This window comes from Oncorhynchus tshawytscha, linkage group LG13, assembly GCF_018296145.1.
Source record: "Oncorhynchus tshawytscha isolate Ot180627B linkage group LG13, Otsh_v2.0, whole genome shotgun sequence".
In the NCBI taxonomy this organism is placed as follows: domain Eukaryota; kingdom Metazoa; phylum Chordata; class Actinopteri; order Salmoniformes; family Salmonidae; genus Oncorhynchus; species Oncorhynchus tshawytscha.
In genome coordinates this window covers 16,293,290-16,311,374 of record NC_056441.1, presented here as the reverse complement: position 1 = coordinate 16,311,374, position 18,085 = coordinate 16,293,290, and the positions used below count along the sequence as shown (strand labels likewise).

Here is an 18,085-nt window from a genome sequence, read left to right as displayed (position 1 = left end):
GAAGACAACCATTAGGTATGAAATTGGTTTCCCTTTACATCAAGGCTTGTATCTTGTTCTCATCCTACTCTTACCTGCTGCCACTACTGGGGTGACCATCTTCCCGTTGGATAGTGACAGACCCGTTTTCACTACAGGTGCACTGAAGGTAAATCCAGACTAAGAGACAGAAGATGGTCAGAATCTCACCATTGTTGAATGTCAGAACAGAAACAATATTCTACGGGGGTCAAACTGTCATCATAGCAGGTATAATCAAGCTGCGGGACTTACAGATGGGGAAAAGGATGGTGGGCTAGCAGCAGTTGTCATGACAATAGGGGAGGAGAAAGTGAAAGGTGTGGAGGGAGGGGTGGAGGGTGCTGTAGTCGGTGGCACCTGAAAGAAAGACAGACTTCATGGTCATTAGGCTGGACACAACACATTTGGATACATTGAAATAAAGCCAACTTAAGATATCAAAAGTCAATGGCCGTGTACCAAATGGCACCCTAAATAGTGCACTACTTCAAAGCAGGGCCCTATTGGGCCAAAAGTAGTACACTTTTAAGGAAATAAGGTACCCTAGGGGACAGTCAAATGGAGCTGGACGGACCTCGTTAGTGACGGGCTCCACCAGGACAGGTGTGGTAGTGACAACAGGCTTGGGGTTGGGGAAGCTGAGCAGACTGATTGAGGTGTTGGCCGGCAGGGCCGGTAGCTCAGCAATCTGAAGAGAGGGGTCAGAGTGTAGAAAACCATAAGCAGTACTATACATTAACCAGAATATCTACACATAGCAGCATATGGCAATAATTGCCTTGCACAATTAGACAATGGTTTCAACCCAACCACCCACCCAGAAACATTTCAGAACCAACCAATCATTTATTGTCTGGATCACAAACTTCTCGCCAGACAGAATAGAAGGGGTCATATAGATACGAGATGTGTACCCACCTCGTCTTCAGGTCGTTTGGACGAGGGTCTTGTGCTGGTCCTCTCCCTCTTCATCTTCCCTCCTCCTGACCCTGTGCTGCTGGTTGCAGGAGTGCTGGACAGAGGGTAGGTGGGCAGGCTGCTGCTGCTTGTGCTTTGACAAGGATACGCCACTGCTTCAGGAATCAGAGGGGATTGTCTTGTGGGCTGGAAAGGAAGGAGTAAAGGGTAGGGTTAAACATGAAGCATAAATACGTCTGGTTCTATGGACTGGCTGTAATTTGGAATGCAACTATCTGGAATAAAACAACTTCAGCTTGTTAAGGCTTCTACATATCTATCCAACTACAGCCAAACCAACAGTCTATGGATGCGTTTTAAAAGAGTCAGCCGGTCTCAGTTGGTAGGGCTGGGCTATACAGCCTACAAATCATATCTAGATTTTTTCAAACTAATGTGCGATGCACAATAATAAGTATAAATACTGTTTTTCTTCATCTCTAAATAAGCTTTGTTTCACAATCAAAGGTCAATACACCGCAATTCAAAGCAGCCAGGAATAATCAAATGAATTTAGGGCTTGTAAAATCATACCTAGACCAAATAAGCCATCCACAAGTATAACTTAATTATTTATTTGATCAAAATAGTTGAACGTGCTTTTTTGTTGTTGCAATACTCACTGATCTGGCTTTCAAGTAGGTCTATGAAAATGTCGTTTTTGAACAACGCACCACCACTAATGACGACACACTTCTGGTAGCAGCCATTTTTTAACATTAACACAGGTCTCAAACAATCAAGCCCACATATTTAAAGTCTAGCCAACTTGGATCTAACTTGCTTGCTAAAAAACAACAGGACAGTTGAATTATGAACACACCCTCCTGTCAGTCACCAACTGTTTGAACAGCCTGTTCACTTTGTTTAGATGTTGAAATCCAGCGGCCTGCCTGGATAAGAAGATTTCTAAGAATGAGAACGAGTGGCCAATTCCTTACATAAAATGAGTCTTTTCATGCCCATTGCACATTGATAAAACACAGACTAGACAGCTAGCGAATAAGCCTGTGGCTAAGATGCTGCTAGAGGTATGCGGTACCGCAATAGCACGCATGACAAACTGAGCATTCATTTCCCACATGGTCATTGATGCTCTCGTTTTAGTAGGGTCTGCTCTGTTCTACATTTCAGGAGTTGAGACATTTATAGTCATCTCGTCCATTACAGTAAAATAACGTTTAAGTGTTTGTCTCCATATGACCTATTCTTTTGAACCAAACCTCAAATAGCGAGTTTAAAACTGCTCGTTGTCAGAGGAAGAAGTTATTGTGGTCGTTGTGATGAAGGGCAGGGGCTTGGTGTCTGTGCGAGTGGGAAGGTGTAGTGCACACAGCACAAAGGAGACGAGAACAAAAATACATAAAACACTTATGAAACCAAATGAAAAATGAATGCATACAGGCATTTGGAACATGACAAACATATTCAAATTAATTAACTTGATATAGTCGCCCAGCCCTAGTTGCTGGACATCATAATTGGTCCCAATTCAACATGTAGAAACAGCCATGGACAGTCTGAGTTGGGGGGAAAATTCAACACATCGATAGTTAGTTGGCTGTAGTTGTATGGATGCCTAGAAGCCATTAGGTGACTAATCTGGAGGTGGGGGTCCTCACCGTGCCTCCGGGGGTCTGGGTCAGGCCCCCAGGGGTCAGAGAGGGCCTGAAGGACATTGAGCGGCTCCCAGACACCAACGCTGCAGCCGGGATGACCAACTTCTGGACTGGGGGGAGGGGAGAGTCCAGCTGGAGGGGAACACAGAAAAGTCATAAATACTCAAAACAATGTGTCCCAGGCATACACGAATACAAACATTTTAAAAGTCCATCACTGGCAGTGGGCAGCATTTGGTAAGCTAACACACCCACACACCCCTCTCCATGCTCTGTTTTCACCTATTCTAGCAATGTGGGTCAACACACAAGTTAACCCGTTTCTACATATACATTGCTTGCGGTTTGGGGTTTTAGGCTGGGTTTCTGTATAGCACTTCGGTGATGTAACAATGGCTTAATAAATACATTTGATTGACTGAACCTAGCGATCTCAGGTCATATATTACACATATTCTTACCTCCTTCAGTAACAGTTTGGTATAAAGAATACGAAGACAGGCCTTGATGTTTCTTTTAAGTGACGTTTATTGTACTAAGTTTTTTGAATCAGCACTGTTTCTTTCTGTTCCTCTCAGTCTCTGTAGCTTCCGGGTATGATGGAATAAGGACCCGAGCTATGGCAAATAGGGCTGGCTTTGTAGTGCCTGTCCATGTGAATGAGCGTATTGGAAGACAACCCCACCGCTAGTGACAGGGTATGTAAATGTTTATATTTAAGCATAAGGGCCGAGGGGGGTGTGGTATATGGCGAATATACCACGGCTAAGGGCTGTTCTTATGTTCTAGTGACCAGATGCGACAGCTGGGACCATTTAACAGTTACTGACGACCATCCAGCCTTAAAAATGGACCCCGCTAGATAGCAGCGCACACACTACACTCACTCAAACAAATGCCCGCTTACTTTAACACACGCCAGATCACATACAGGACATAAACACGGCAGAGCAGAGGTGATCATCTGACCCAGGCTGACACACCTGTTAACTACTGCAGACACGCCACGCCAGCAGACGGCAATACTGGAAGCAGGGTAGGAGCTAGTGACAGCACTTTTCAAACCAACCAATAGTGTTTGGCTCAAGACCTTTCAGTTGCTGCTGTGCATGTTAGCTGTTGGGGGTTTGTAACATTGCGGACTAACAGCTGGAGAACACTAACCCAGGTTTGAAATGCCGTAAGGTCAGTTGTCAGTGTCAAGAGATAATGTATTGGGGTTTCGAAGATGAACACTAGCTGGGCGATACGGACCAAAATCGGTCACAATAAAATCACTGAATTATCACAATAAAAATAAATAGAATGCTAAGTTTATTTTTACTACCCATAAAACTACTTTAGTCCTAGTCACACGGGACTAGTATTACTACAGACCGTTGGTTATATAATTATTACTTCAGAATGTCCATTACTGCAGACTATTCGGAAGGGTATTTATTCTAGGCGAAGATATTTCAACATGTCCAGGTGATAGGGCCACACTGATATCTCCAGCTTGGTTCCCAAGTTTCTAAACCATATAGTCGTTGGTATCGTGTCGCCATAATATTTTAATTGAGGAAGTGTGATCATAATCATTTGAATATTTTAGCGATCCACTGTACGTTCTTAATGCCTTCAGAGTTAAACTCACTGTGAAAGTTGGTAGATGTAGGCCCTTCATATAAAGTTATGGGCAGCACTCACTGTGAAAGTTGGTAGATGTAGGCCCTTCATATAAAACAATGTTATAACATTATATAAGGGCATTGTTTAAAGTGGCATTCATCTGTGAAAGTTGGTAGATGTAGGCCCTTCATATAAAGTTATCTCTCGGGCAACATTCACTGTGAAAGTTGGTAGATGTAGGCCCTTCATATAAAGTTATGGGCAGCATTCACTGTGAAAGTTGGTAGATGTAGGCCCTTCATATAAAGTTATGGGCAACATTCACTGTGAAAGTTGGTAGATGTAGGCCCTTCATATAAAGTTATGGGCAGCATTCACTCAATTTATTGAATCAGTTATTGTTTTCTTGATCAAATCGTGAGCAACACATGTCAAACTCAGACATTTCTCTCAAAACAGAGATGTCGAATCGCACGGGACTAGTATTATCAGAGGACCTTGGAGTTCACAAAAAAACATTCTGGCTGGAATTATTATGCTCCTGTAATGTAAAAATAACTACATGAAAGATTTGGACGGGACTGAAATTGCAGCTGTGGTGTTCTGTGCGCGAGCACAAAATTACTTACCCAACCTCCTGCAGTAAAACTAAATCACGTCCGAATAGGGCTTTTGACTGTTGTAGCCATCAATTGTCCCATTCACAATCATCCATATTAGAAAACTTACTTCATTTCAAAATTCACATTTCTCTAGTTGGTTATTTACTGTAATGAATGATATAAGCAAAATGTCCATGATAAAGGGTCGGTGTCTCAAACACTTACCCGTTTTTTGGGGGCCTGGAAATGTGAAAGGTCCAGAGTGCTGCCATCAGGGAACTGCAGGACATAAGAAATGTGAGCTGTATGACAACAATTGAGAATAAAAATAAAATTAATTCACAACACTTACTTTTGACAAGGGAGAGGACACCGTAGAGGGGATTCTCTTGGCATCCTGTTAAGACAAACACACAAATGATGCATTTGTTACCATAAATAACTTCCTAGAGACAGAAATATTTACCATAGCTTAGTAGCCAAGTGGACACCACAAGAGGTTGGTGGCACCTTAATTGGGGAGGACGGACTCATGGTAACGGATGGAGAGGAATGAGTGGAATAGATCAAATACATGGTTTCCATGTGTTCGATGCCATTCTATTTGCGCCGTTCCAGACATTATTATGAGCCGTTCTCACCTCAGCAGCCTCCACGGCTTGACACATTAACATTATTTCCTTGTGAGGATTCACCACTACAAATGGCTTCAACAGAAATGTAGGCCTAACAGCTGACACTAATACTACATACACAGAGGATCTATACAACAAATTACTATCAGATGGTTCTGTAGCCATTGTGCCAAAATGAAATGGCCCCTGTTCATGCGAATCTGAGGGTTCCATATTTAATTCAATGTAAACAACTTTATTGGTACACACAGCGAGGGGGCTGGACATGCGCTCCAGGGACTGTAAGATGCGTCGGGCAGTAGCGCTGGTCACCCCACAGGGCGGAGCCCCAGCAGGCTTGGCCTTGATCTGTCTCCGCAATGGAGCCTAGAGGGGAAATACACATCAATCAATCACATTCTATTTACATAGAGAAGCACTTCCTACAAACCCGTTTGCCACAAAGTGTTTAACGGCAAACATGGTTTGAATGAATGCCAGGTTAATGAAACAGCAGTGGTGGAAAGGCAGAGCTTTGGTCAAGTCGTGCCTGCAGGTTAATACCCTGTACCAAAAACATCACGCATAAGAAATATATTGCTGTGTTTTAAAAACACAGATCTAAAATGCTTCTTATTGTAATTTATGCAAAGCATCAGACTACTTGTGTGCTTCAGTTGCACCTCTCCACTCGGATGAGAATTCACAAATGTGCATTCTGTCAGCAGACAGTGCTCAGTGTTGCCAGCCTAGTTCTGTGGTAAAATGCAAGATTAAGTCCAAGAAAAACATATTATTTCTATGATAAACAGAAATGATGGCCATGCATCATTTTTGCAAAAAAGCAATTTTACTTGTGTGGCTGCTAGCCAACTAGTGATGCACTTCTGTGGAGCTATTTTCTGCCGAATGTGTTGCATTAATGTGTTTTCTGTGAAGGAAAACTATAGTTGCACACCCCGATCACACAATTGAGGCAACAAAATAACACTTCACTTTCAATATAAAACAGCAGATTTCTCAACTCTAACATGTCCCCTTGCAGCTCCATTTCCCCTAACTAACATACTATTTCCTATCTGTTATTATTCAGATCACCACAGCTCTATTTCCCCTGACTAACATAATATCTATTATTATTCAGCACAGGGCATCACAGCTCTATTTCCCCTGACTAACATATCTCCTATCCGTTTGAAATTAAAATGTTGGTGCTGGCAGGCCAGAATATTGCTTTTGGGGGGAGGGGGGGATATTTGTTGCCTAGGAGAAAATCAATAGGGAAAACACTTGTGAGTTGTAGGGGAGTGGGGAGCATTACCTGGTAAGGTGTGGCTGTGCGTGAGCGGACTGTTCTAACAGCAGCTGCTCCCCCGTAGGTAGTCTTCCCTGGGTAGAAGGGGGAATCCCCCAACTGACTGGAGTTCAGCAGTGAACTGTTCAATGTGGACTAGTGGAGAAGAAAAACATGGAGGCTGCATGTCAAACAATCATAACGGTGAAAAAGCAACAGTTTCCAAGCCACATGTATGTATGCAGGTTTTCTTGTAACGAATCGGTCATTATTGCAGCTGGTCAAAGTAAATCACCTTAACATCGATAGCTAAGCAAGTAACATTAGAGTTTGCGGACTCTTGACTGGCACTCACAGTGGAGGACTGACTTGACTGACTGACACTCACAGTGGAGGAAGTCCCAAAGACAGACAGGTTGAATGCAGGTTTCTTGAGACTGGACTGGGACTGCTGGGGCCGGTCCATCTCCGGAGAACAGAGCTGGGGTAGCGACGTGGTCTTAAAGTTTGGTACATCTGGGTACAGAGAAGAGACATTGTGTGATTACTCAAACTTGTGTCATGCAAATATGTAACAAAGGACTGAATTTCAGTAGTACTGGCTATGGATACTAAAATGTTATTTTCAAAATTTGGGAAATTATTTCCCAATGCCACTTTCAACCATTAAAATATATTGTGCCGACTCTAGAACTCATCAGGATTGTTCATGGTGAAAGTGTGATTCAGTACTCTTACCACACACAATCCACACTACCTTTTTCTGATGCGCGTGATGAGAAGCCACTGGTGGTGGAGATATTGTCATCCTCGTGCTGGGAGCTATTGTCCTTGATCTCCTTGACTAGGGAGAAGCTTGTCGACGCCCCAGCGAAGGGGCCCCCAGCGAAGGGGGTGGAGGAGGTGGAGGGCTGGGAGAAAAGGGAGCCTGGGCTCCCCAGGGCCAGGGTCGAGTCCAGGGAGGGGAAATGGAGGTGGGAGCGATTGAGGGGTGGCCTCGACAGAACATCCTGGAAGTTCAGGGATACCCTGCTTGTCGAAGGCTCTGGAGGGGTAGAGGAGAAATTACTAGGGTTAAGATGGGTTGATCCATATTTTGAGCTTCAAAATTGCAATGAAGGGGGCCCCTTCTCCAGGGTCCCCTTCAATTTAAGCCTACTAGAAAGTGTGCGCCTGAAGGCCTGAAGGGAAGCAAAAGTCATTCCATTACCTAAGGATAGTTGAGCCCCCCTAACTGGCTCAAATAGCCAACCAATTAGCCTGTTACCAAACCTTAGTTTTGGGAAAAAATTGTGGTTTGACCAAATACAATGCTATTTTACAGTAAACAAATTGACAGACATTCAACAAGCACAGTACTTACACAAATGACTGATGACTGGATGAGAGAAATTTATGATAAAAAGATTGTGGGGGATGTTTTGTTGGACTCCAGTACAGCTTTTGACATTAACGATCATAGTCTGCTGCACAAAAATGGTGTTATGGTTTACACCTCCTATATTGTGGATAAAGAGCTGTCTAACAGGACAGATGTTATTTAATGGAAGCCTCTCCAACATAATCCAGGTAGAATCAGGAAGTCCCCAGGGCAGCTGTCTAGGCCCCTTATTATTATTTTTTCGGTCTTTATTAACATGTCATGCTTTGAGTAAAGCCAGTGTGTCTATGTATGCAGATGATTCAACACTATACATGTCAGCTACTACAGCAACTGAAATGACTGCAACACTTAAAAGAGCTGCAGTTCTATTCAGATTGGGTGGCAAGGAATAAGTTGGTCTTAAATATTTCAAACACTTAAAGTATGGTATTTGGGACAAATCATTCACTAAACCATAAACCCCAGAATCTTGTAATAAATAATGTGGAAGTTGAGCAAGTTGAGGTGACGAAACTGCTTGGAGTAACCCTGGATTGTAAAAATGTATTTTGACCATGACAGTTTACAACAGTAGCTAAGAAGGGGAGAAGTCTGTCCATAATAAAAGCGCTGCTATACCTTAACAGCACTATCAACAAGGCAGGTCCTACAGACTATAGTTTTGTTGCACCTGGACTACTGATCAGTCCTGTGGTCAGGTGCCACGAAGAGGGACTTATGAAAATTGCAATTGGCTCAGAACAGGGCAGCATGGCTGGCCCTTGGATGTACACAGAGAGCAAACAACAACATGAACGTAAATCTCTCCTGGCTCAAAGTAGAGGAGAGATTGACTTTATCACTACTACCACTATTTGTGAAAGGTATTGACATGTTGAAAGCACCGAGCGGTCTGAAGTACTGGTGCACAACTCGAACACCCATGCATATACCCCCCCAAGACATGCCACCGGAGGTCTCTTCACAGCCCCCAAGTCCAGAACAAACCATGGGAGGCGCACAGTACTACATAGAGCCATAACTACATGGAACTCTACTCAACGTCAGGTAACTGATGCAAGCAGGAGAATCAGACGTTTTTTTAAATAGATAAAAATAAATCTATGTAACAGCAGGGACTGTGAAGCAACACAAACATACGCACTATAGACACACGTACACATGGATATTGTGTGTTAGAAACACTACAGGTCAAAAGTTTTAGAACACCTACTCATTCAAGGATGATGATTATTTTGACTATTTTCTACATTGTAGAATAATAGTGAAGACATCAAAACTATGAAAAAACACATATGGAATCATGTAGTAAGCAAAAATGTGTTTTATATTTGAGATTCTTCAAATAGCCACTTTTTGCCTTAATGACAGCTTTGCACACTTGACAGTTCCCACATATACTGAGCACTTGTTGGCTGCTTAACCTTCACTCTGCGGTCCGACTCATCCCAAACCATCTCAATTTGGTGTAAGTCGGTGGATTGTGGAGGCTAGGTCATCTGATGCAGCACTCCATCGCTCTCCTTCTTGGTAAAATAGCGCTTACACAGCCATTGTCCTGTTGAAAAACAATGGCAGTCCCACTAAGCGTAAACCAGATGGGATGGCGTATCGCTGCAGAATGCTGCGGTAGCCATGCTGGTTAAGTGTGCATTGAATTCTAAATAATCATCCGTTCACCCACACTGTGTCTCACAAAGACATGGCGGCTGGAACCAAAATCTCAAATTTGGACTCCAGGTCGACCGATTATGATTTTTCAACGCCGATACCGATTATTGGAGGACCCCAAAAAAAAAGCAGATACCGATTAATCTGACAATTTTTTAAATGTATTTGTAATAATGACAATTACAACAATACTGAATGAACACTTATTTTAACTTAATATAATACATCAATAAAATAAATCTAGCCTCAAATAAATAATGAAACCAATTTGGTTTAAATAATGCAAAAACAAAGTGTTGGAGAAGTAAAAGTGCAATATGTGCCATATAAAAAGCTAACGTTTAGGTTCCTTGCTCAGAACATATGAAAGTTGATGGTTCCTTTTAACAGACTTCAATATTCCAAGGTAAGAAGAATTAGGTTGTAGTTAATATAGTATTTATAGGACTATTTCTCTCTATACCATTTGTATTTCATATACCTTTGACTATTGGATGTTCTTATAGACACAACAGCCACCCTCGAAGCATCGTTACCCATCGCTCCACAAAAGCCGCGGCCCTTGCAAAGCAAGGGGAACAACCAAACCAAGGCTCAGAGCGAGTGACGTTTGAAACGCTATTAGCGCGCACCCAGCTGACTAGCTAGCCATTTCACATCGGTTACACCAGCCTAATCTCGGGAGTTGATATGCTTGAAGTCATAAACAGCGCAATGCTTGACGCACAATGAAGAGCTGCTGGCAAAACACACGAAAGTGCTGTTTGAATGAATGCTTACGAACCTGCTGCTGCCTACCACCGCTCAGTCTGACTGCTCTATCAAATCATAGACTTAGTTATAACATAATAACACACAGAAATACGAGCCTTAGGTCATTAATATGGTTGAATCCGGAAACTATCATTTCGAAAACAAAACATTTATTATTTCAGTGAAATAGGGAACCGTTCGGTTTTTTATCTAACGGGTGGCATCCCTAAGTCTAAATGTTGCTGTTACATTGCACAACCTTCAATGTTAAGTCATAATTACGTAAAATTCTGGCAAATTAGTTCGCAACGAGCCAGGCTAAATATGCATGTTTAAAAATGTATACTTCTGTGTATTGATTTTAAGAAAGGCATTGGTGTTTATGGTTAGGTACAGTCGTGCAACGATAATGCTTTTTTCACAAATGTGCTTTTGTTAAATCATCCCCCTGCGTTGCATCGATTATATACAACGCAGGACAGACTAGATGAACTAGTAATATCATCAACCATGTGTAGTTAACTAGTGATTATGTTTTTATAAGATAAGTTTAATGCTAGCTAGCAACTTACCTTGGCTTCTTACTGCATTCGCGTAACAGGCAGGCTCCACGTGAGGCAGGTGGTTAGAGCTTTGGACTAGTTAACCATAAGGTTGCAAGATTAAATCCCTGAGCTGACAAAGTAAAAATCTGTCGTTCTGCCCCTGAACAAGGCAGTTAACCCATCGTTCCAAGGCCTTCATTGAAAATAAGAATGTGTTCTTAACTGACTTGCCTAGTTAAATAAAGGTGTAAAATTTGAAAAATCAGTCAAATCAGTGTCCAAAACCACCGATTTCCGATTGTTGTGAAAACTTGAAATCAGCCATTCCGATTAATCGGTCGACCCCTACTCCAGACCAAAAGGACAAATTTCCACCGGTCTAAAGGCCATTGCTTGTGTTTCTTGGCCCAAGCAAGTCTCTTCTTACTGGTGTCCTTTAGTAGTGGTTCCTTTGCAGCAATTAGGCCACGAAGGCCTGATTCACACAGTCTCCTCTGAACAGTTGATGTTGAGATGTGTCTGTTACTTGAACTCTGAAGCATTTATTTGTGCTGCAATTTCTGAGGCTGGTTACTCTAATGAGCTTATCCTCTGTAGCAGCGGTAGCTTTGGGTCTTCAATTCCTGTGGCGATCCTCATGAGAGCCAGTTTCATCATAGCGCTTGATGGTTTTTGCAAACTGCACTTGAAGAAATTTTAAAATTCTCCGTATTGACTGACCTTCATGTCTTAAAGTAACGGACTGTTGTTTCTCTTTGCTTATTTAAGCTGTACTTGCCATAATATGGACTTGGTATTTTACCAAATAGGGCCATCTTGGCTCAAACACATTAAGAAGGAATGAAATTCCACAAATGAACTTTTAATAAGGCACACATGTTAACTGAAATGCATTCCAGGTGAAGCTGGTTGAGAGAATGCCAAGAGTGCAAAGCTGTCATTAAGGCAAAGGGTGGCTATTTGAAGAATCTCAAATATAAAAACACACTTTTTTGGTTACTACATAATTCCATGTGTGATTTCATAAGTTTTGATGTCTTCACTATTATTCTACAATGCAGAAAATAAAAAATGAAAACCCTTGAATGAGGTGTCCTAAAACATTTGACCTGTAGTGAAGTATGGGCCTGATGGCACAAAGTTAGTGTGTTGTGAATTCTGTAATGAAAGTATTGTAATGTTGTTATAATTGTATAACTGCCTTATATTTTGCCGTCACCAGGAAGAGCAGGCAGCAGCTAATGGGGATCCATAATAAATACAACTACTGACTGGAATTAGGCTATACAATTCAAAAACAAAGGATCAAATATAGGAAAATATATTACGACACCAATGGCCCAGATCTTTGCCATATAGCATGAATATATTTGATATACTGTATAATATGCCATATCAGCTCACCTGTATTACTGGTTGCGGGCTCCGCAGAGTCCCGTCCATCAGGAAGGGGGTCTATCTCCTCACTGCCATTAGGAGGGGCCTGACTGTTCGGCTCCTCCCCCAACATGGCCCCTCCCCCTTCTGTAGCCTCCCCGTTTGTGAAGTATTTCTGCATCCAGGAAGGAACGATGCTCTTGACTGTGTCTGTCACTCGACTAATCAGGCCCGACTGCTGCTGGTGAACAGAGAGGAAAGAAGGGTAGAGATAGTAGTGGAGGGAGAGAGAAATGTGAAGGAGGGAGACTTTTAGGACAATAGGTTGATATTTAATGAGAAAATAAAAACCATAATGATGAACATCTACTGTTATGTGTTGAGGGGTATGTGTTACTTGGTATTGATCGAGAGACAGAGCAGTGGGTGCACGTCAAAGTCATTCCTCTCAAGCAAAGCCCTACTTAAAAATCTCTTAGTAGCCATGTTTCCATGAACTTGTCCAGTGATTGTGTCAACATTGAAAATAAATGCAACAATTATCTGCTACGGCGTGTTTCCATTTAAATGGTCTTCTTTCGATAGAAAAAGCTGAATATAATGATGTTTCCATTAACCATTTAGGCAAATCGACATTAATAAATTGGCGACAGCCTGTATGCCCTCCCACCTATCTGTCTCATGTCTTAGGTAGCCTGCAAAAGCCAGCATGGATAGAATCAAATCAAATTTTATTTGTCACACGAGCCAAATACAACAGGTCGGACAGTGAGTAAACATTTCACAAGCCATTATCCAACAAATGCAGTTCAAGAAATAGTTTAAAAATATATTTATTGAAACAAAAAAACAGGCTATATACAGGGGGTACCGGTACTGAGTCAATGTGTGGGGGTACATGTTAGTCAAAGTAATATATACATGTAGGTAGGAGTAAAGTGACTATGCATAGATAAAACAGTAAGTAGCAGGGTAAAAACACTGGGGGGGAGGGGGAAAAACAATGTAAACAGTCAGGGTGGCCATTGGATTAATTGTTCAGCAGTCTTATGACTTGGGGTTAGGAGCTGTTAAGGAGCCTTTTGGACCTAGACTTGGCACTCCAGTACTGCTTGACTTGCGGTAGGAGAGAACACTATGACTTGCGTGACTGGAGACAGACAATTATTTTGGCCTTTCCTCTGACACCGCCTAGTATAGAGGTCCTGGATGAAGGAAGAATGGCACCAGTGATGTACTACGCAGTACGCACTGCCCCCTGTAGCACCTTACGGTCAGATGCTGAGCAGTTGCCATACCAGGCGGTGAAGCAACCAGTCAGTGCTCTTGTTGGTGCAGCTGTCGAACTTTGAGGATCTGGGGACCCATGCCAAATCCTTTCAGTCTCCTGAGGGGGAAAGGTGTTGTCGTGCCCTCCTCACAACTGTCTTGGTGTGACCATACAGTCGTGGGTGAACAGGGAGTACAGGAGGGGACTAAGCACGCACCTCTGAGGGGCTCCCGTGTTGAGGATCAGCGTGGCAGATGTGTTGGTGCCTACCCTTATCACCTGGGGGCAGCCCGTCAGGAAGTCCAGGATCCAGTTGCAGAGAGAGGTGTTTAGTCCCAGGGTCCTTAGCTTAGTGATTAAAACTATGGAAGAAACTATGGTGTTGAACGCTGAGCTATAGTCAAGGAACATCATTCTCACATAGCTGTTCTTTTGTCCTGGGGGAAAGAGCAGTGTAATAGAGATTGCATCATCTGTGCATCATATGCAAATTGAAGTGGGTCTAGGGTATCTGGGATGATGCTGTTTATGTGAGCCATTACCAGCCTTACAAAGCACATCATGGCTACCGAATGCAAGAATTTACTAATACTTGAAATATTCTCATCTGCCAATGTATAGCCACAGCCCATGGTGAAACTTACTGTAGAGCTGAAATAATTGGATGGTGAAACTTGCATTCAGCCAACCAGAAAAGCAATGCGAAGCAAGTCAGGCATTCTTGAAAGATTAAGCAAGGAGTAGGCATTTAGAATTAAATGCAGAGACTGGAGCTTTGATAACATTTTGCCCCGTATACCTTCTCAATTATTCGACAATCATTTGTCACAAGTAAATTTGACAAAAGAAAAACCCACCCCATCGAACAGATAAAAATGTTGATCTTCAGAACATCTCTCCTGTAGCTGCCGTTTCTATTACACGTCACAAATTTATTTTATTTTTTTGCGACATTGCGTTTGTCAAATAAACCTGGGTCAATGGAAACTTGACTAATGAACAGTGGGCCAGACAGGAGTCTGATGCAGCACGGACCTGGTACTGGAGTTAATAATGCAATAACAGTACACCCATCTTCTACAGTAGATCTAAGCCTACGATGGACATGCTTCCGGTCTTTAAACCAATATCACAATACAAGATAGTCCCTAAGTGCTACCCAGCTCCATTAACGACACTAAAATGTCCTTTTAGAATGGTTCTGCAGAAACCTCAAGTCTGGGTACATTTTTGTTGCAGCAGTATAGAGCAAAACAGAGGACAAGGGATGTAAAAAATGATGTTGCTAGCACCACTTCACATGTACATTGGCTAGTCTACTCTTGGTAGCTTTCTACTCCTGATAACGACCATATGCTCCACTCCACTTCTGCTTATCTGTAAAAAGCACCAGTCGCGCAGCGCATCTGCTATTCAACCTGTCCACACTAAATCCAGTGTTTTACCAAAAACTGACTAGTGTAAACAATCACTCTAGATAAGTCTAACTAACCCATTTACCAGGCCCAGCCTCTCAGAGGGCCAGTTCGAGCTCGCATGCCTTTGAACGCAGCTCGTGATTCTACGGATTTAAGGACGCTGCATTTCTCCTGTGAATGTGGCCATGAGACCACAGGACCGTGCCAGAATGCTGCTCTTATTGTTCTCCCAGGAAGCACTTCTGTGATGCTGTTGAAACAGTGAGATGAGGGTGAATATGGTCTGGCGGTGTATAATTGACAGATGAAGTTCAAGTGAACCAGAGCTGCTAGCCTATACAACAAACTGGACAATGAGTCTGACTGACTGTACGCTTTTCAAATACAAAAAAAGGCCAAGTTGTGTGTGCATTTCAAACCACTGCACAGTAATACAGAGCAGCAGTTGAACTTACATTTGTCCTGTTACATGTGCCAGCACAACCATAACTCATAATTAAGGACCACTACTAAAGCTGCCTGATTTCAAACCCTCTGTCAACACTAGCTCGTAGCGCCAGACAAACACAAATGCAAGGTTTGAGTTCCTATATGACTGGAAGAGTCTACAACACCACAATATGCCCCTGAGCTAGGGGTGGTTAGCTCCATGACTCATTTCCTGACTAGAGACCACACATGTTTAAACAAGATTACTAGGCCTTCCTATATCAGTACCAAAGGTGTGTGTGTGTGTGTGTGGGGGGGGTTATCTACAAGGGAGGTCATGCACGGTCAAGGGAAGTCCAATCTATCTGCAAAGTTAAGAGAAGCTACATTGTTGGTCCACCACAGTTCAATATGGCAGACAAAGTGAGAGTGGGTTTACTGGAAACCCCCCCCCCGCAACCCAAAATATTTGTGATTTCGCTCGTGTTTTTCCCTCCAGTAACCTGAAAAAAACTGCTGTGATGACACCATTCCAAATGTTTACATTTAAAAGTGAGTAGGTCTACTGCTTCCCTCTCAAGCATTTCCCAGTTGATAGGAAAGAATTTATGCTTGTGGGGTCCAATGAAACAAATGGAATAATCAGCTGACATGTAGGCCCAAACAAGCACAAACAAAACCCCAACTGGAAGTTTGAGTTCACTTGTCTAAAGTGAACTCCAAGTCAAATATTCCACTAGTTTGCTTTGGCCTACACATGCTCTTTATTATTACTGCTGACAGACTCTGCTTTCACTTTCCAATGACCAATCTAGCAGGGATGCACAATATATCGGTGAACATATTGGAATGGGACGATATTTGCTAAAAATGTCAACATCGGTATCAGCCTGATGTCTAACATGACATAATGACGCCACGCAAAATGTTGCACTACACGTGGCACACAGCATTCCTATCCTAACCCAAAATGTTTGCTGTGTGGATCGAGCAGTCAACAAGTTGAGCAGTCATTTGAAAGAGTAAGAACATTTCAGCGAGGCAAAATTAATTAACGCCAAGATAATGTAATTAATTTGTGTTTCAAAAAAGATACATGTCAAATAACACAGCTCTATTATAGAATGTTGTGTGTTATGAATTTGCACGTGCAAACCCAGCACCACCCCTACTATCAGCATCACTATCAAAGCTGTACAAAAGTCTGCAAACAAGCAAACACCGACCATGAACGATGTGTTTACAATACCGCGTTGGTAATAAAGCATTTTTTGTTCGACCACAACTTCTGGGGTACCTAGCTAGCACCAATACAACCAGCCTGAAAACAATGACCAATAGAAACTAGTCATTTTCATTATTCTAAGCAATGATTTTGGAATCCTTGTGACTAAGTATTAGCTAGGTAGCCACTTGTTCACCTATTGAAATTGAACTTCATTAAAAAAAAAAGAAATAGCTAGCCAGCCACTTAACCCTGTTGCCCAAAGCTAACATTATAAGCAGCCAGCTAGCTTAATCTGGCTAGTGAGGCTCAACCGGAGAAGCTAGCCTGAGAAGCTAGCCACAATAAGGATTAGGCAAGGATTAGGCATAGCAGTGTGTACAGACAAAAACAAAGTTACACATGGAGTAAACAATAAACAAGTCAATAACACAGTAGAAAAAGTCTATATACATTGTGTGCAAAAGGCATGAGGAGGTAGGCGAATAATTACAATTTTGCAGATTAACACTGGAGTGATAAATGATCAGATGGTCATGTGCAGGTAGAGATACTGGTGCGCAAAAGAGCAGAAAAGTAAATAAATAAAAACAGTATGGGGATGAGGTAGGTAAATTGAGTGGGCTATTTACCGATGGACTATGTACAGCTGCAGCGATCGGTTAGCTGCTCAGATAGCAGATGTTTAAAGTTGGTGAGGGAGATAAAAGTCTACAACTTCAGCGATTTTTGCAATTCGTTCCAGTCACAGGCAGCAGAGAACTGGAAGGAAAGGCGGCCAAAGGAGGTGTTGACTTTAGGGATGATCAGTGAGATACACCTGCTGGAGCGCGTGCTACGGGTGGGTGTTGCCATCGTGACCAGTGGACTGAGATAAGGCGGAGCTTTACCTAGCATGGACTTGTAGATGACCTGGAGCCAGTGGGTCTGGCGACGAATATGTAGCGAGGGCCAGCCGACTAGAGCATACAGGTCGCAGTGGTGGGTGGTATAAGGTGCTTTAGTAACAAAACGGATGGCACTGTGATAAACTGCATCCAGTTTGCTGAGTTTTGTATTGGAAGCTATTTTGTAGATGACATCGCCGAAGTCGAGGATCGGTAGGATAGTCAGTTTTACTAGGGTAAGCTTGGCGGCTTGAGTGAAGGAGGCTTTGTTGCGGAACAGAAAGCAGACTATAGATTTGATTTTAGATTGGAGATGTTTGATATGAGTCTGGAAGGAGAGTTTACAGTCTAGCCAGACACCTAGGTACTTATAGATGTCCACATATTCTAGGTCGGAACCATCCAGGG

At 42.6% G+C, this 18,085-nt stretch overlaps 1 protein-coding gene across 5 annotated transcripts in view; it reads right to left on the bottom strand.

The window, feature by feature from the left end:
* LOC112264372 (nuclear pore complex protein Nup153) overlaps positions 1 to 18,085 on the bottom strand; it is a 30,006-nt gene that overhangs the window by 8,339 nt on the left and 3,582 nt on the right. For 2 of the 5 annotated variants that reach the window (XM_042295243.1, XM_024440920.2), the window contains exons 2-13: positions 12,476 to 12,689; positions 7,476 to 7,763; positions 7,074 to 7,234; positions 6,746 to 6,874; positions 5,695 to 5,811; positions 5,163 to 5,207; positions 5,036 to 5,089; positions 2,601 to 2,729; positions 940 to 1,125; positions 596 to 709; positions 274 to 378; positions 75 to 159 (exon numbers count right to left, since the gene is read on the bottom strand). In XM_042295243.1, coding sequence (XP_042151177.1) covers positions 75 to 159; positions 274 to 378; positions 596 to 709; positions 940 to 1,125; positions 2,601 to 2,729; positions 5,036 to 5,089; positions 5,163 to 5,207; positions 5,695 to 5,811; positions 6,746 to 6,874; positions 7,074 to 7,234; positions 7,476 to 7,763; positions 12,476 to 12,689 — 1,627 coding nt within the window. The remainder of the gene's footprint in view (positions 1 to 74; positions 160 to 273; positions 379 to 595; positions 710 to 939; positions 1,126 to 2,600; positions 2,730 to 5,035; positions 5,090 to 5,162; positions 5,208 to 5,694; positions 5,812 to 6,745; positions 6,875 to 7,073; positions 7,235 to 7,475; positions 7,764 to 12,475; positions 12,690 to 18,085) is intronic. The other 3 variants (XM_024440921.2, XM_024440922.2, XM_024440923.2) reach the window with 3 other exon arrangements.